We start from the raw sequence: 17,354 nt of genomic DNA, 5'->3' as shown, positions 1-17,354 counted from the left end.
CATTGGGTCTTCATTGCTGTGCACGGACTTTCTCTAGTTGCGGCGAGCGGGGGCTGCTCTTCGTTGAGATGTGCGGGCTTCTCATTGCGGTGGCTTCTCTTGTTGAGGAGCACAGGCTCTATACGTGTGGGCTTCAGTAGTTGTGGCTCACGGGTTCTAGAGCGCAGGCTCAGTAGTTGTGGCACATGGGCTTAGTTGCTCCGCGGCATGTGGGATCTTCCCGGCCCAGGGCTCAAACCCGTGTCCCCTGCATTGGCAGGTGGATTCTTAACCACTGCGCCACCAGGGAAGCTCCTGACTGGTGTCCTCTTAAAGAGACACCAGGGATGCATGTGTACACGTGGCAAGACAGCAAGAAGGCAACCATCACAAGCCAAGGAGAGAGGCCTTGGGAGAAACCAAATCTGCCAGTGCCTTTATCTTGGACCTTCAACCTCCAGAACCGTGAGAAAATAAATTTCTGTTGTTGAAGACAACCAGTCTATGGTACTTTGTTATGGCAGCCCTAGCAAACTAATACAGACATAATATCCAATTTAAAAATGCACAAATGATTTGAATGGGCATTTCTCCAGAGAAGATATACAAATGGCCAGTATGCATACGAAAAGATTCTCAACATTGGGACTTCCCTGGTGGTGCAGTGGTTAAGAATCTGCCTGCCAATGCAGGGGACACGGGTTTGAGCCCTGGTCTGGGAAGATCGCACATGCCACAGAGCAACTAAACCCATGCACCACAACTAGTGAGCCTGTGCTCCAGAGCCCGTGAGCCACAACTACTGAGCCCACGTGTCACAACTTCTGAAGCCCGTGCGCCTAGAGCCCTTGCTCCGCAACAAGAGAAGCCACCACAATGAGAAGCCCGAGTGCAGCAACGGAGACCCAACGCAGCCAAAAATAAATAAATTAAAAATATATATAAAATTACCATTTAAAAAAAATTATAAAAAAAAGATTCTCAACATCATTTGTCACTAGGGAAATGCAAATTGAAACCACAGTGAGACACCACTTCATACCCATTAGGATGACCGTAATAATTTAAAAAGACAATAACACGTATTGATGAGGATGTGGAGAACTTGAAACGCTTGTACATTGCTGGTGGGAATGTAAAATGGTGCAGTCACTTGGGAAAACATTTGGCAGTTCCTCAAAAAGTTAAATATATACTTAATAAATGACCCAGCAGTTTCACTCCCAGGTATATAGGGAATTGAAAACAATATGTTCCCACAAATACTTGTACACAACTGTGGCTATCAGCGGTATTAATAACAGCCAAATAATGGAATCAACCCAAATGCTCATCAACTGATGCATGGATGAACAAAATGTGGTATATTCACACAATGAAATATTATCCAGACATAAATCAGGAATGAAGTACTGATTCATGCTGCAACATGGATGAACTTTGAAAATATTATGCAGACAGTAAAGGCCACATATTGTATGATTACATTTCTGTCCAGAATAGGCAAATCCGTAGAGATACAGTGGTTGCCAGGGTCTAGGGGGAAAGGTGAATTGGGAGTGACTGCAAATGGGTATGTGGTTTCTTTTGGGGGTGATGAACATGTTCCGGAATTAGGAGTCATGGTTGCACTCTGTGAATACGCTACAGTACTTTACAAGGCAAATTTTATTATATGTGAGTTTTATTCCAATTAAAAAAAAAAAAAGAAGAAGCCAGAATCAGCATTCTGGGTGGTGAACCTGAAGTAAAGGATGAGTGAGATTATGCCTTGACTATTAGTAATGCTAACTTCTGAATGAAGCTTTGTTTTTCCTCCATGAACATGGGTGATGAATATATATATTCATTTATACATAAATTTAGATGTTGTCTCATTGTCCATATACGTGGAAGAAAAACAAAAGCTTCTCTCACAAGTAAAATATTCTCTGAAAACATTGTTTCTTATTCATTGGTTAGCACGGTAAAATACAACATTTCAGAAGTTTGAGCCAGATCTCCTTTTCTGAGGTAGCCCTCCCTCAGCCGAAAATCACTAAGCCATCAGGACTGTGAAGATGACAGTCTTGTTTTTCTGATATCATCCAAAAATCTCTCTAAAAAAAAAAAAAATCGCAAAAAAAAAAAAATCATAACCTCACTCCTGGGGATTGTTGCTACTCAGTGTGTTTTAATACTGCCAGAATCAGCATCACCTAGGATATACCCCAGACCTACTGAATCAGAAACCTCGTGTTTTCACAAGACTTGCAGATGACTGTGATGCATGCTAAAGTTTGAAAAGCACTGATCTAGAGAATTAACAAGTAGGAAGGGTCACAAGTTTATGCTAATTTTTTAATATTAAATATTTGGATCCTTTACATGTAGCAAGTAAAGCATAATACTGTCTCCCCTACTATCTGGTAATTTTGAGTACACTTCGCACCCAGATCTTGGTTTCTAAATGCCCATCTTCATTAAGTGGATCCAAGGCTCTGTGCTATTCCTGTAACTTTACCTTCGACATTATTTTAAAATAAAAAATTTTAAATATTTCAATTTAAAAAGATGAAAGATGACCTGAAACAAACACACAAAAATCACACGAGTTTTCCGAAACTGATGATACGGAACTCAGACTGACTGTATTTATTTATTTTAATCTCCAAAATAATTTCAGTTGGTACAACTGCTTAAACCCACATCACTATCAGGCTCAATTTAATTACAACCAAGCAATTCACGAAAACAAACACTTTAAGCAACAAAACATGCTTAATATTTCTTTGAGAAGGTCCTTCAAATATGTGTACAGCATTACTGGGCGTTAACACAAAACTTTTAGAAGATGACCCTTACATGCCCAATTTCTGTACCCCTTCTGTTGTGACATCTGTGAAAGGCTAATTTAACCAATCCTTCCACGCCTCCAAAAGTAAAGGCCTTCATGGTGCAATCTGCCTTTCTCTTAAATTTTAAAGAATATTCTAGATCATTCCTTAGGAAAGTAAAACTATGCACACTTCTGGGGGGAAAACAAGCTGCTTAGACTTTTTATTTTTATATTATACACTTCAATTATGGGTTACTTATTAAACACTTTTTAAAATTTATGTTACATTTTAAAAAGTACCAGCTAGAGAGGACAGAAGTGCAAAATATTTATCAGCATGTTAGGTTCTCCTGAAATCAGTTTTCTGGATAAATGCATGCGGCATCACTAAACGTTTTTCACTATGTATTACACATAGCTTAGAAAGAACTTTAATATTTTGGCCTGTAATTTTCATGTCTTAAATAGTATTTTGCTTTATTCCTTTAATAGTGCTAAACTCTTTCTTTTAAAAATTTATATCTTTTTTATAGATATGACTCTCACTGTGAATTTTCAACACCATAGCCTGAACCTTGGTTATGAAAAATATCTAACATCTGCAACTTCAGCTGGTTATACTAGGGGGAGAGGGGTTACCATAATTTTATTATACCTTGTATTAACAATAAACCTTCTCACAGAGAAGACAATACTTTAAATACCTTAAATCATATTTACAACAATAAAATTCACATTTCATGCTTTAGTGAGACACTTAAATCATCCATAAGATAGTCCTCCTAGTTTATTGGAATAGAGCCCTTCTGTACCTGGCCTTCTGCTGTGTGCCAGATATAAAGCTCTTGATGTTATGAAAATAACAAACTTATGCCATCCTCCTATCAAGTAGAAAAACTGAGGGTACATCTTCCCAGCCATCAAGTTGTAACCGAAATCCTGTATCATAGCGAGGTGGCAACCAATGTGCTTCAGACCTCGGGACCCATAGGAATCAAGTTGATTGTTTGAAAAGTGCTCAAAAGCCAGGATATTCTCTAATGTGCACTGTAGAATGAAGAGGGCCCTTCTGAGCACGGCTAAACAGTTCATTTATGTGTCTATTGCACAGGATCTTAGAAGCTTCCAGACATAGCGCTGTATTTCTTTCCTTCACTACTATATACATTTTTCTGATAAGTTCAGTGTTTCATTGGGAAATGTGACTTGCAGGGAGCTCCCCTTTGGGGCAGGTCCAGCCCTGCCACTCCCACCAACCTCGTCCACCAGTAAGACACTCTCCGAGTCCTGCCCCTGTGAGGAGTCTGAGGTTTCTGATATTCGCAGAGTCCTAAGTGATGTGCTGTCTGTTTGGGTCAGGCCCATGCCAGACACGCCCGGAAGCAAATTCCTGCCTCCAAGGCCATTTTCACTGAGGTCTGGCATGTAAAGGAGGGTCTGAGACGTGCTGCTGACCTCCTTCAGCTCCCGGGAGAGGAAGGAGCGAGAGTGGCCGGACACGGCGGAGGATGTCTTTCTACTGTCTGAGCAGTGCTGCCCCGAACGCTCTCTGCGCGAACCCCCGATGCGGCAGAAGAGGCATTTGATCTTCTCTATCGCTTTACTGAGCACTGTCTTCCGCAGGAGGATGTATATCCAGGGATCCAGGATGGGGTTCACAGCAGCAATTCGGATGGCCTGCAAATCTGGGTTTTTGCTGATTACTCGCTCCAAATTTGGCTGATATAACTGGTTGATGAACACCCGCACCTGTGTAAATGAGATGCCCACATTTAGTGTTTATCATTAAGCAACTGGGAGAAACATTTTTATGCAACGTCTAACTTAGTAACATTAGGTAGCTGCCCTCTTTTCTGTTAATAAGTGCCAGGAAAAGAGCAGCATACACAATTAGCTTCAGAAAAACCACCGATTAACATTTATGTTTCAAGTCAGTGTAACTTTAATATATTTGTAACTACCTTATGAATATCTTCCCAAGATCAAAGATGGTATAAAAGAATGCAGTGTGTGTACAGGTAACATATGCATGAAGTTCCCTGGAGAAGAATTTTATTAACTTCATTTCTGTGAGTGCTTTCAAGTTTTTGTAATTCTAATGAAGTATCCTTTTTTCCCCAATAGGCACTGATTTCCTTTATGCCAGTTGGCTTTGTATACATTTAAATGAAACTTATTTTGGAAGTCAACTAATCATCTAATCACAGAAAAGCCCAGAAATTTATTTTAGGATCTAGAGAGAATAGCCTGGAAACTTTTAAACCAATATCTGAATCTATTATCATCTAGCATGACCAGAGAACAGTTTTTATTTTCTCTATATGAATCTGTTCCCCAGTTATAATAATCATCTAGTGTTATCAACTCTTCCTTCAAAAATCTTTTCTATAAGCTAACTATATGTCAATAAATAAATAAATACAATAAATGAAAAGAAGAAAAAAAGAAAACCTTTCCCCTTTTTTCCCCTCTAACTGCATTCCTCACCTGGATAACTGCATCAACCACCAAACTAGCTTTCCCACCTCCGATTTCTATTCTTTCCAATCCATCCTCCAAACTACCACCAGGAGATTATTTCTAAAATGCAGATCTGATTATGCTACTTGGCTGCTAAACCTTCACTGGCTCCCTGCTGCCTGGGAACTATAGTTTTGCTCAACAACTGCCACTCAGGGAATCCATCCCTCCTTTGTGTCTGTGGAGCATTTGAGCCAGTAAACAGCCAAGAGGACTCTGGACAGCCCAACAGGGATGACAACTCATTCGAGTGCAGTTTGAGCTATTCAAGGGAAGGCGCACGTCTGCCAGCCCAGCACAGGCCGGGATGGCATGAATGAAGTAAACACAAGGAGACCCTAATGGCCTTTTTGCTGTTGTGGAGTCTTATTTTTGACAGTTAAACGTTTTTGCTCTTACTGTAATCACTTATTTACTCATATTCTTTCATGCATTTAATCATTTAATAGTAAGCCTTTATTGTGTGTTAGGCATTGTGATAGGTTCTGGGCACAAAAAGTTGCATTAAAGACCAAACAACACTTGAAGGCAGAGAGTAACCTACAGCATGCAAAACAGGAAGGTAGATCAACTATTGCTGGGGGTAAATGATGAGAGGCATTTACAGGGGGCACAGCTAACCCAGACCTGGAGGGGAGGGCATCAGAAGATGCTTCCTGTGGGAGAGGAGCTTGGTCTGAGTTTTGATGGATGAGTGGGAGTTTGCTGAATTTAGAAGGAAGGACATAGCATTTTATTTTATTTATTTTTGGCTGCGTTGGGTCTTTGTTGCTGCGCACGGGCTTTCTCTAGTTGCAGCGAGCAGGGGCTACTCTTCCGTTGCGGTGCACAGGCTTCTCATTGTGGTGGCTTCTCTTGTTGCGGAGCACGGGCTCTAGGCGCGCGCACTTCGGTAGTTGTGGCAAGTGGGCTCAGTAGTTGTGGCTCGCGGGCTCTAGAGCACAGGCTCAGTAGTTGTGGCGCACGGTTTTAGTTGCTCTGTGGCATGTGGGATCTTCCTGGACCAGGGCTCGAACCCGTGTCCCCTGCATTGGCAGGTGGATTCTCAACCACTGCGCCACCAGGGAAGCCCAGACATAGCATTTTAAGTAGAGTAATTCTATGTGCAAAGTCATGGAAGAATGAAATGATATGCCAACTTCTGGGAACTTCAAATGACTCAATGAAAAGAGTATGAATTTGTGTAAACTTAAGGAAGACTATCATTTTATTCCTTAGAGGTAGAAGCACTTATTATTTTTTTCTCTTTTTAAAAAATTGAAGTATAGTTGATGTACAATGTTATGTAAATTACAGGTGTACAATACAGTGATTCACAATTTTTAAAGGTTATACTCCATTTATAGTTATTATACAATATTGGCTGTATTCCCTGTGTTGTAGAATATATTCTTGTACCTTATTTAATACCTAATAGCTTGTACCTCTTAATCCCCTACTCCTTTGTTGCCCCTCCCTCTTCCCTCTCCCCACTAGTAACCACTAGTTTGTTCTCTATACCTGTGAGTCTGCTTCATAAAAGTACTTGTTAAATGTACACTTTCACATTTACTCCTGAAGAGCAGATCTTAGAAGCTCTCATCATAAGAAAAATATCTTGTAATTATGTGTGGGGATAGATGTTAATTAGACTTATTGTGGTGATTATTTTGCAATATATAAAAATATTGAATCCTTATGCTGTGCACCTGAAACAAATATATAACAATTATATCTCAATAAATAAATATGTGTGTATATATATATATAAATGCAAAAAAACCCCCAGAATTTTTCTCTTAAAGGAGGAGGATGATGATGATGATGTCTGGGTCTTACTTCTAATTCCACCAGGATCTTTTATATAAAACTCTCACTGCAGGGGGCTTCCCTGGTGGTGCAGTGGTTGAGAGTCTGCCTGCCAATGCGGGGGACACGGGTTCGGGCCCTGGTCTGGGAGGATCCCACATGCCGCGGAGCAACTAGGCCCGTGAGCCACAACTACTGAGCCTGCGCGTCTGGAGCCTGTGCTCTGCAACAAGAGAGGCCGCGATAGTGAGAGGCCCGCGCACCGCGATGAAGAGTGGCCCCCGCTTGCCGCAACTAGACAAAGCCCTCACAGAAGCGAAGACCCAACACAGCCAAAAATTTAAAAATTAATTAATTAATTAATTTAAAAAAATCTCACTGTAATTCATATAAAAATAGTGGTTTTAAGATAACTGCCATCTGTCTTTAGTAATTATTTGATAATTATTATTGCCTTCAGTAATTATTTAAGATTAGGGAGAAGTAAGAAGTGAGTCTCACAGCCAAGGAGGATGCATTAAAAACCATAAAAAGAAGAAAGAACTCATAAAAGCATAGCTGGAGCCATTTAATTAGGGACAAATATCTCTAACTTTAATAAGAGTTGATGACATTGCCACTTTGCCATACAGTATAATAATTAATATTCATGGTGTATGAGTCACTAAGAAAGAATAGGGATATTTTAGAAAGATTTATAACAAATTGGATAAAAAAGTCTAAAATGTGTAAATAAATTTCATTAATCTGCAAAACTCAACTTCTATGAAACTTATTTCTAGATGATGCTATAGATCAGTGAGGTGTAACTGCATTTCTGTTTCTTCCTACACTGGAGTTCAGACCTCAGTCAACCACAGGCTTATAATCCTTTATCAAGAAGTTGTTATTGTTTTGTTATTCATTTGCTTTGTTTTGTTTTTGGTTGTAAAACCTGAACTGACTAGACCATGAGGTGATTTATAATTTTATTTATTCCACTTAATGTGAATATTCCTATGTTTTGCTCCAGAGGTCCTGTTCCAGTTCTGATGGGGATATTACATTTTATACATTTATACATTTAGTGTATTACTAAATAACTCTTCTAAATGCCAAGAAGTTCTGAATTGAAAACACATCTGGTGCTAAGTGTTTTGAATAAGCAATTACAGTCCTGCAAATCTCATAGAATAACGCGGTCAAATGGCTCTAAGATGAAATTACCTTGATCTCTGGAAGACAGCTAAATAAAAACTGAACTAGAATGAACAGCAGTTTATGATGACTACTCTTAAAATACTATTAGAAACCATGTTTGGATAAATGATACTATCAAGACAAAGGATGACTGATTGTCTATCCTTTCAAAAACTAGTGAAACAAAGCATCTTGGTTTCCTTCCACCATACTCTTTATTGAGGTTCTCAGCTGCGCCTGGGCACTGAGATTCCCTCAGGTCTACGGACCTTTTCTCAGATGAAGTGTTACAGAAACCTGGACGTTTTGAGAACTTTATTTAGATCCCCCACCCTGTTGGTGGGCGATTTTGGTCTGGACCCCAGGTCTCCAGATGACTTCCATGTTGCTTTTTCTGTTTTAAGGCCGGATGGCTTTCTGTTTAAGAATTATTTCCTGACAAGGGAATTTTTGGTAAAAAGCGTGAGATCTATATTTTACTCACATCACACAGTAGGTTCCTAAGGGTGAAAAGAAAGGATAGATTTAAATCTGTCAGTATCAGGCCCTCCCTGGTGTGTAGTAGCCTCTAGTGAAAAACCTAAGGCAGGATTTGTGCGAATTTGAGACTTCCAGCCTCTAGGTGGCAGTGTTGCTCCACTTGGGAGTTTTTGGTCCCACAGGCCGCTTAAGAAGCGTTTTGCGGGCTTCCCTGGGGGCGCAGTGGTTTAGAATCTGCCTGCCAACGCAGGGGACACGGGTTCTTCTGGGAAGATCCCACATGCCGCGGAGCAACTGGGCCCGTGAGCCACAACTACTGAGCCTGCGCGTCTGGAGCCTGTGCTCCGCAGCAAGAGAGGCCGCGACAGTGAAAGGCCCGCGCACCGCGATGAAGAGTGGCCCCCGCTCGCCACAACTGGAGAAAGCCCTCGCACAGAAATGAAGACCAAACACAGCCAAAATTAAATAAATAAATTAATTAATTAAAAAAATAAAAAGGAAGCGTTTTGCCCAGCCACCTCCAAGACCCTCTTTCAGAACAGAATCTTGGTTAATTCTAAACTTTGCATTTCTCAAATTTTTAACAGAAATGTTTTATTGCTAGTTGTTTCTCCCACCGCTTCCTCTAGGGAAACATGGTTACTACTGAAAGGAGGAAGAATTTTGAACAGCTGAAATGGATACAGAAGGAATGAAATTTGTAGCTATTTAAGGGAATGTAATATTAGGAGTTACCATTCAATTTTTAAATTCCCATGACCTTTCAGAAAAGTCAGAGTGTTGTAAAAAAATTAATAATGGACTTTCATAATCAAAGGTGACGAGAGGCAAGGAAAGAATCATCTTTGTGGCTGGCTCACTTCATGTTCAGCAGTAATTAATTCTGACTACTGTTAAGGGAATGAAAGAGAGCCTTATTTCAGAGTTCCATGGTCGGGGGGTGCTTACCATTAATACAAGCTACTGAACCTGGTCATTTAATGTCTTCTCAGGAAAGGAGAGCTCACGGGGTAGCAATAAACATGAGTTTGAAAAGCAACATTCCAAATTCAGGTAAAAACATTCTCAAAAGTTGGTCAAATCATTTGAAAAAAATCAAGATGAAAGAGTTTTCCTTTGCAGCATGTTCTCATTGGAGACTGACTTGAAGTAGAGAAAAAGAAGGCAAAAAAGAACAAAATGCCCACGCACTTCATAAGGTTTGAAAAAAATATAGCCATCTCTGCCTCACTTTAAAGGCTACTTGATTTGCTCTGCCGAAAGGGGGGAAACCCCAGATTAAGATGGGACCATCCACACAGCAGGACTTCAGTGTCATGTAGGGAGGGGAAAGCACTTTTCTGCAATTCCTGTCCAATGGGCTCTTGTTACACAAATAAACACGTTCAGGCAGTTTTCAGTTTTGGAAGAGTGTGCTGCTGAGAAAACTGAACCTCTGAGTCAGAGGCGGGCGGGGGAACACCTTAAAAGAATCACTGAATACAAACAACACATACAGTCTCTTGCAATTTTAAAAGTTAGTCTATTTTTCAGTAGCTGCAGATTTGCGCCTGTGGCTTATTGTTAAAATTGGCATACACGACAATATTCTAAACTTCTCAAAGATGACTAGACATTAGGATTCAGGAGCATTGGAACATAACTTGGAGAAAAGATGATAAATTCAAAATTAGATATGATGACAGGAAAGCTGTAAGGGAGGCTACATGTTGTAAAGATGAATGCCCACGTTCTGTTCAGATCCTGGCTCTGCTCCGTAAAGAATTTATGAGCAAATTATGAAAGGGCTTAGTATAAATATGTGGAGGCTTGGCCACTGTGGAATATACCAATAATTTTTAAACCACAGCTTAGAGGTAGCTTTGGGGTATATAGTTAATGACACGGTATCAAAAACACATACTTCCTGTTTAAGAATTAACTTGTTGGCGGGGAATGTCTAATTGAAAAAGAATGTTGAAATTTTGATTAGACTGATTTGGTAGTTGACTGTCGAGGTAGAAATGTTTTCCAACAAATGACAAGAACCTGTAACTGGATTTGTGTGTGTGTGCTCCTTGTTCTGTTCTGAGCACATAAAAGGAGTGATCTGTGTGTGCTCGGTTATCTAACTGCCCTGTGAAGAGTCCAAAATTGACACAGCTGGTACTAGAAATGCTTACCTTTTTTTTTTTTTTAATTTAGTGACAAAAAAATCTCTAAGTAAAGGAGAGTGGAGAGAGTGCTTGGCTGTGTGGTGGAGTGACAGCTCTGTTCTCCTTCCCTCTGCCTCACTAACTGGCCATTTAACTGCAGGCGAAGTGCCTCGTCTCTGTAGGTCAGGTCTGTACATTGAAAATTTATTTATGAAGTGTTTTTTTTTTTTTAATAAATTTATTTAATTTAATTTATTTATTTTTGGCTGCGTTGGGTCTTCGTTGCTGTGCACGGGCTTTCTATAGTTACGGTGAGAGTAGGCACGCGGGCTTCAGTAGTTGTGGCACGTGGGCTCAGCAGTTGTGGCTCGTGGGCTCCAGAGCGCAGGCTCAGTAGTTGTGGCGCACGGGCTTAGTTGCTCCGTGGCATGTGGGATCTTCCCGGCCCAAGTGTTTGTTTTTTTAAACTCTAACTTTCAACATTCTAATAGGAGCCTGCAAGAATCACTTCAGCTCTGGGGGAAAAATATCTTATTAGCAAATGTTCCATAACCAAGCCTTGACAGGTCAGCACAGCATGGCGAAAGGAACATTAGACTAGAACTCACCCACAGCCACCCAGGAAGTAGCATGATATAGTCTTCATCTGCAGGTGAGGAATCCGAGGTGCAGAAGGAGCGAAGATATTGGCCAGCCCTCCTTTCTGCCTAGAGCTTTTTTTAAGACTCAGATGAGATGCAGGGAAAACACCTTACTTTTATGTGCTGCTTTGCAGTCTTCAAGGTACTTACTGCTGGGTCTGCAATTTTATGTTATGGCTAAAAATCTGCTTTGGGGCATTGCTATTTTTTAATTTAGCCAAATATATTTGAAAAAAATAATCAGATCCTTCAGGTTCTGCTGTAATAGTGCCTGGATTTATGGTATTCCTCATGTACCTCTAGATGTGATTTTTACTCATCTGAAACCCCATCAGGTGTTTTAAGATTCCACTTCCAGTCTGCCTACAGTAAACAAAAGTCTACACAGCTTTCTTCTGCTCTAATAAACCTTTGCTGATCAGATGCTGATGAAGTCTTTATGCAGACAACTAGTTTATAGTAAGGAAACAAATAAACACTTACAGGAAGCTATTTTCCTGAAGACCTAAGTTTCACCCGTCCCAGGCAGAAGATGAATCAAATTGGCCATTCTGCCCTTAACAGAGATGAATGCTTGCTACTTCAGAGTAAGAAGAAAGAAAATAAAGAAACGAGTAAGCAGTAAATACTGCCATGGCTTGCCTGTGCATGGGGGGAAAATGCCTTTTCAAATCCTACAGTGTAACTGTTTAGCCCTGAGGCAAAAGATTGGATTATAATCATTATCGTAACATTAGTAACTGCAAAATTAGGCACCAGACGTTGATCCAGCTGCAGCATTTAACACCAGGACCTTAGGAGGCTATCTCACATATTTCTAAAGAATTCAATCCCTTTTATTTATCTTAAGCATAGAGTCTTTCATTTCTTTAGCTTCTCTTGTATTTTAAAAACCAGAGCCTGGTTATAAATAGAATAGACAAAATGACAACCACCGCCTTCCCACTTTTAAACCTTGTCATGTAATGTTCCCTGTCCATTGTATTTACATCTTTTCTGTTCATTGTTTATGACTCGCTTTAGAAAATTTTGCAACTTCAGCACAGTTCCTTATATATCCACAACTAATTTTCCAGCCTTTCTCAAATTTCCATTCCAAGGTCTATTTTTGCGACATATATATTTTGGATAACAAATTAAAATTTACTTTTGATCCTAAATTCAATATCAACTGCCCTCTAAGAGCCACTGTAGTTTCTCCTTCCCTGGTGTCCAAAATATAAAAAACGTAGGTCCTTTGCAGTGACTGCTTGTTTTCCTTACATGTTGTAAGTCAAGCTTTGCTAAACTGCACATAAACTGTATTTGCTCTATTATTTCCAAAGCATTTTAAATGTTTCGAAGGGTTTGATTTGCCTCAAATAGGATTAATGACCAACTTTATTTGATAAAGTTAAAAGAGATGCTTCATTCGTTTCCTTGGAACTGAAGATAGATCTGACTGTTTTAAATGTCAAAGTTCAGAAACTTTCAACTTAAATTACAATATAAATAAGAGAAACATGAAAAAACAAGGAAGTTGTAAAAGTAACCCAAGGAAGGCTACAGTTGTGGATGTTTCCCTTTTAATTCTTTCAGTAATTGCTAAACTGTGGCTGGGTGAGTAGTACAATGACACCATTCTTATCATTAATTTACAATTAAATTGATTCTGAAATTAGATTTTAGTGGCCAAAACTAAAGGCTAAAAACTGAAGCTGCCATTACTTGTATGATTCCTTATTACTTACAAAGGTATGTCCATGTGATTACTTCTCAGCTGAGCCATTGTCAATTTTCAGGGTAAAATGACTTAATATCTACTACAAGATACTGACTTTCTATAGCGTATAGTCCCTGTTAGTTAAAATGTGGTTAATTTGCAAACCACAAATATAGCTCCTATAATTTCTTGCCTCTTGCTTCTCAAATAATGTCAAAGGCTTTGTGATAAATGACCCTGCACCATCGGGTCAGATCTGCTATCTCAGCCCATGAGAGGCTTGAAGAAAACAGTTCATCTGTGACTGTGTGCGGTAATCAACAGCTTCACATGCTTACCTCCAACCAAAACACATTTTAAAAGTATGTGCATGTTGCTAAGCTTCTAGCTCTAATTCCTCTGTTCCTTAAAGTGCATGTTCTGCAAACAACAGCAACTCACTTTGGCATTTACTGTTCTGTAAAACATAAGGCAGAGGCCACAGAAGGAAGCCCCAGCAGGAGCAGAGTTGTTTCTTCCAAAATCTCACTTTATTCTGAGTTGCCATTACAGACAGTAAAATATATTTATGTGGCTCAATCAACTCTGTAAATTATACTGGGTCCTGCAATGGTTTAAAGGCCCTTCTGGCCAATTACATTTACTTCTGTTTATACAAATTGGCAAGAAGCTACTGTATGCTGGCTCTCAGCCACCTTGAAGTTCCTTCCATGTACAGTCAATTTTACCAGAGATATAATATTTTTATATTAAAGATCCCTGAACAGCATTAATAAGGGAAAAGAAGGAATAATAACCTGTTACATTTTCTCTTGCTCCCAGTCAGCATAAAAAAAACCCAAACTTTTTTGAGTTGATCATTTAGAATTTCCAGGAATGCGGTGTTCTGAGAGATGGAAAAACTCAGAACTAGTTGCTTTCATGAGAAACTCTAGATACAGTAGTATGTGCATCTGCCCACGGGTTTCTAGTGCAAATAGAGGACAACTAGGTAGGCTTTCAACCTTTCTGCTTATGACATTTTAAAACATTTTGAAAGTTAATCCAAAGGCAATTTTAAAGAAGGTGGTGTCCTGAAAATAAAGTGTACCAAAACTCAAATACACACACTGCTGCAAAGGCCAAAATTAGAAGCGTTCTAGGAGGGAGACATGACATAATATAACAGAAGCAGGGTTTGGAGTCAGAAGGGTCTGAGGTTCATTTCAAGCTGCAAGGCTTTGTCTTGGCAATAAATAAGATGACCATCTCTAAAACCCTATTTCTCTAGAAAGGCACTGTACCTCTCACAGCTGAGGATTCGAATTCAATACCCCACGTCCATCAGCCTGCCCTTAATATGCCCCCTGAGAAACCTTGCTTTCCTGGCCCCTAGAGAGAATGAAGGAACCGGAGTCTGGACCATGCCTGTGTAGGGCCACATGTGCACTGCGATGTGCTTCCCAGCATGGTAAAGAGCAGGGAGTTCAGCTTGATAGATTAGCTCTGCTGGATTATTTTAAGCAAGTCACTCCCTGTGTAAAGTGAAGGAGTTAGACTAGACCAAAATGCATCCAATATCCATTCTAGCTCTAAAATTCTACATAAGCTACCAAAAACCCCGACATAAATCAAAACACTAAAAACCCCACTATTGTAAGGAGTGTACACCAAAGAGATCACCACCCCTGACGTTTCGGATTCTGCCCTAGACAGTGCAGAGGACGGGGCTAAGTCACACTACAGCGGTTTCCCCTCCACATCTGACAGTGCGGTGGGTGTTCCCGGAAGGCTCAAGACCAGTGTCACGCAGCAAGGGGTAGGGGCTGTCCCGAGACAGAGACAGAGACAGAGACAGAGACAGAGAGAGAGAACCCGGCTTTCAGGGAAGGAAACGGCGATGTAGGGGAAAAGCACCTGCTGCATCTCTTTAGCGACGGGGCGTAAAAAGAGGTTGGGCCTGCTCTGAGAAGCAGAGCGTGGAGATCCTGCCCCGACCTGGAGGAGACGCGCTGGTGGCTGAGGAATGAGAGGGAGAGGAGGGAGCGGGAGATGGAGGAGGGAGGTGGATGCAGGAAAAGGGCCGAGTGGGGCCCTGGCCCCAGCCACTCACCACAAGCGGGATGGAGCAGATCAGCACCACCAGAGAGGTGGCGATGAGTAAGATGACCATCTGGATCTCGGCGCCCGCGATGCGGCGGAAGCTCCGGCGGCGGCGAAAGTCGCTGAGGCGCGGCAGGGCGGGGGAGGCGGCGGCCGAGGAGCCCCGGCAGGCGGCCTGGGCCACGGCGACGGCGGTTGCGGCCGCGTGGTGCTGCTCGGTGCCCAGCGAGGTGCGGCGCATGAACTGACGGTGCATGCGGAGCAGCGCCGCGCACACGAGCACGTTGCAGAGCACGGTGGCGAGAATGAGGAAGGAACTGAAGCCCGCGTACATGTAGGAGAAGGCGGCGTGCGCCGTCACATTGGTGGTCCAGTCGATGAAGCACCAGGTGTCCGGGTACTGCAGCCGCGAGCTGCCGAGGCCCATGTTGGGCAGCGCGCAGAAGAGCACGTTGGACGCGTAGACCGCGAAGAGCGTGAGGCCCGCCAGCCGCTTGTCCACGTAGTGGCTGTAGAAGTAGGCGTGGTTGATGGCCAGGTAGCGCTCGATACTCATGGCACAGATGATGCTGAGCCCCGACAGGCCGAAGAAGAGCAGGATGAAGGTGCTGTACTCGCACAGCGCGGGGCCCCCGGGCCACTGGCCCTTCATGTACGTGGCGATGGTCACCGGGCTCACCAGCAACGTGCCCAGCAGGTCGGTGACCGCCAGCCCGCATACCAGTGTGTAGAAAGTCGTCTCCTTCTGCTCTTTGCGCGACTTGCACAGCACCACGATGGCCACCAGGTTGCCCACCACCCCGAAGATGAACATCACCGCCGGGATGGTCACTGGGCTGTTCAGTCGGTCGGAGGCCAGGGCGGATGCGTTGCTTCCAGGGGTGGCCATGGTGGTGGCCGGCGGTACACTGCCTTGGAGTGCGAGGCTGGGTCTGCGGTTGGTAGGGGAGAGACAAAGACGCGGTGAGCGGAAATTACCACTTGCAAAAAGGTGTCAGACCCGCGCCCAAGAGACAATATGCTAAGGAGACCAGGGGAGCAACTCGTTCCTACCTTGCGGATTGTAGCCACTTACCAACTGCGGCTACCGAAATCTCCAGGCTCCGGATACGTCCTGCCAGCAGCACCACTCTACTGGCATTAATATTTATACGTTGGTACTGCCATTCTCTCCTCCTCCCCCCAAGCCAACTCATCCACTGCCAAGATGAACAAGACTTATCTCAAGGGAAAAGTGTTTTGCTCGTTTTCCCGACAGATTCTGAGTCAATAAAAGTCTCACTGAAACCAGGTTACGGAAGATAATTTGGAGAGCGCGCTCCTCCCTCCCTGGCTCGGCTCAAGGGGCGCTCGCCCACCGCTCTCTTCCCAGTGCCTCCAACCCTATCTCACCTGTGGTAGCCGCGGAGATGGCAGCCACGTAAGCCCCCAGGGTCAAGCCTCGGATATCCTGGATACGCCTTCAACCTGCCCTCAGCCTTGCCCCGCTCAATGTGGAGCTTACCAAGCCTTTGCCTTCTCAGAGCCTGCTCTCTCGGTGGCTGCCAATTTTCCGGAACAGGGGTCAGAGTGGTCAGCTTTCAAAAACTTGGAGAACCAGAAGGACAGCGAAATGGGTCAGTGAAGCCTGATCTTGGATTTTTTTTCTTTCTCTTTTCCTTCGTTTCTTCAAAGACGATCCAAGCTTTGCGAAGCCCGCGGGTCTCGTCCGCGGGCGGACGGCGCTCAGGTGTACTGCCGCGCGCGCAGGTGGCACCGAGCCTCGATCCCCGGCTCGGGCCGCCTTCCTTCCCAGCCCAAGGCAGCGCGGGCGGCTACCGGGGCTGGCGGCAGCAGCTGAGGCCGCTTTTGGCGCCCTGGGGGCGGCTTGAGGTCCACTCGGCCTGAGGCTCTGACCTGGGGCCGTTCATCTTCCTCTCGCGCTGCCTGTTCGGAGCTCCGCTCTTGCCCTTCCAGCCTCTGTACAAACTTTTCTCCTGCTTCAAGTTTCCCTGGCGGAGGCGGGGCCACACAGTGCGCGGCCCGGGCGC

General features: G+C 42.9%; 1 protein-coding gene across 2 annotated transcripts; it reads right to left on the bottom strand.

Annotated features, from left to right (window-relative positions):
• Window positions 1–2,608: 2,608 nt before the first annotated feature.
• PTGER4 (prostaglandin E receptor 4) lies at window positions 2,609–17,298 on the bottom strand. Of its 2 annotated transcripts, none has more exons than XM_059916298.1 (3): window positions 16,829–17,298; window positions 15,335–16,256; window positions 2,609–4,546 (listed from the first exon to the last, which is right to left on the bottom strand). In XM_059916298.1, the coding sequence occupies exons 2-3, from the start codon at window positions 16,211–16,213 to the stop codon at window positions 3,956–3,958; spliced, it is 1,470 nt and encodes a 489-aa protein (XP_059772281.1). In that variant the 5' UTR covers window positions 16,214–16,256; window positions 16,829–17,298; the 3' UTR covers window positions 2,609–3,955. The 2 variants fall into 2 exon arrangements, with proteins under 2 accessions (XP_059772281.1, XP_059772283.1); XM_059916300.1 differs by lacking the exon at window positions 16,829–17,298 and adding an exon at window positions 16,717–16,812.
• Between the last annotated feature and the right edge of the window lie 56 nt (window positions 17,299–17,354).

The sequence above is a fragment of the Balaenoptera ricei genome, chromosome 3 (genome assembly GCF_028023285.1).
Source record: "Balaenoptera ricei isolate mBalRic1 chromosome 3, mBalRic1.hap2, whole genome shotgun sequence".
In the NCBI taxonomy this organism is placed as follows: domain Eukaryota; kingdom Metazoa; phylum Chordata; class Mammalia; order Artiodactyla; family Balaenopteridae; genus Balaenoptera; species Balaenoptera ricei.
The sequence above is the reverse complement of the archived record's forward strand: the minus strand, read 5'-3'. Positions and strand labels throughout refer to the sequence as shown.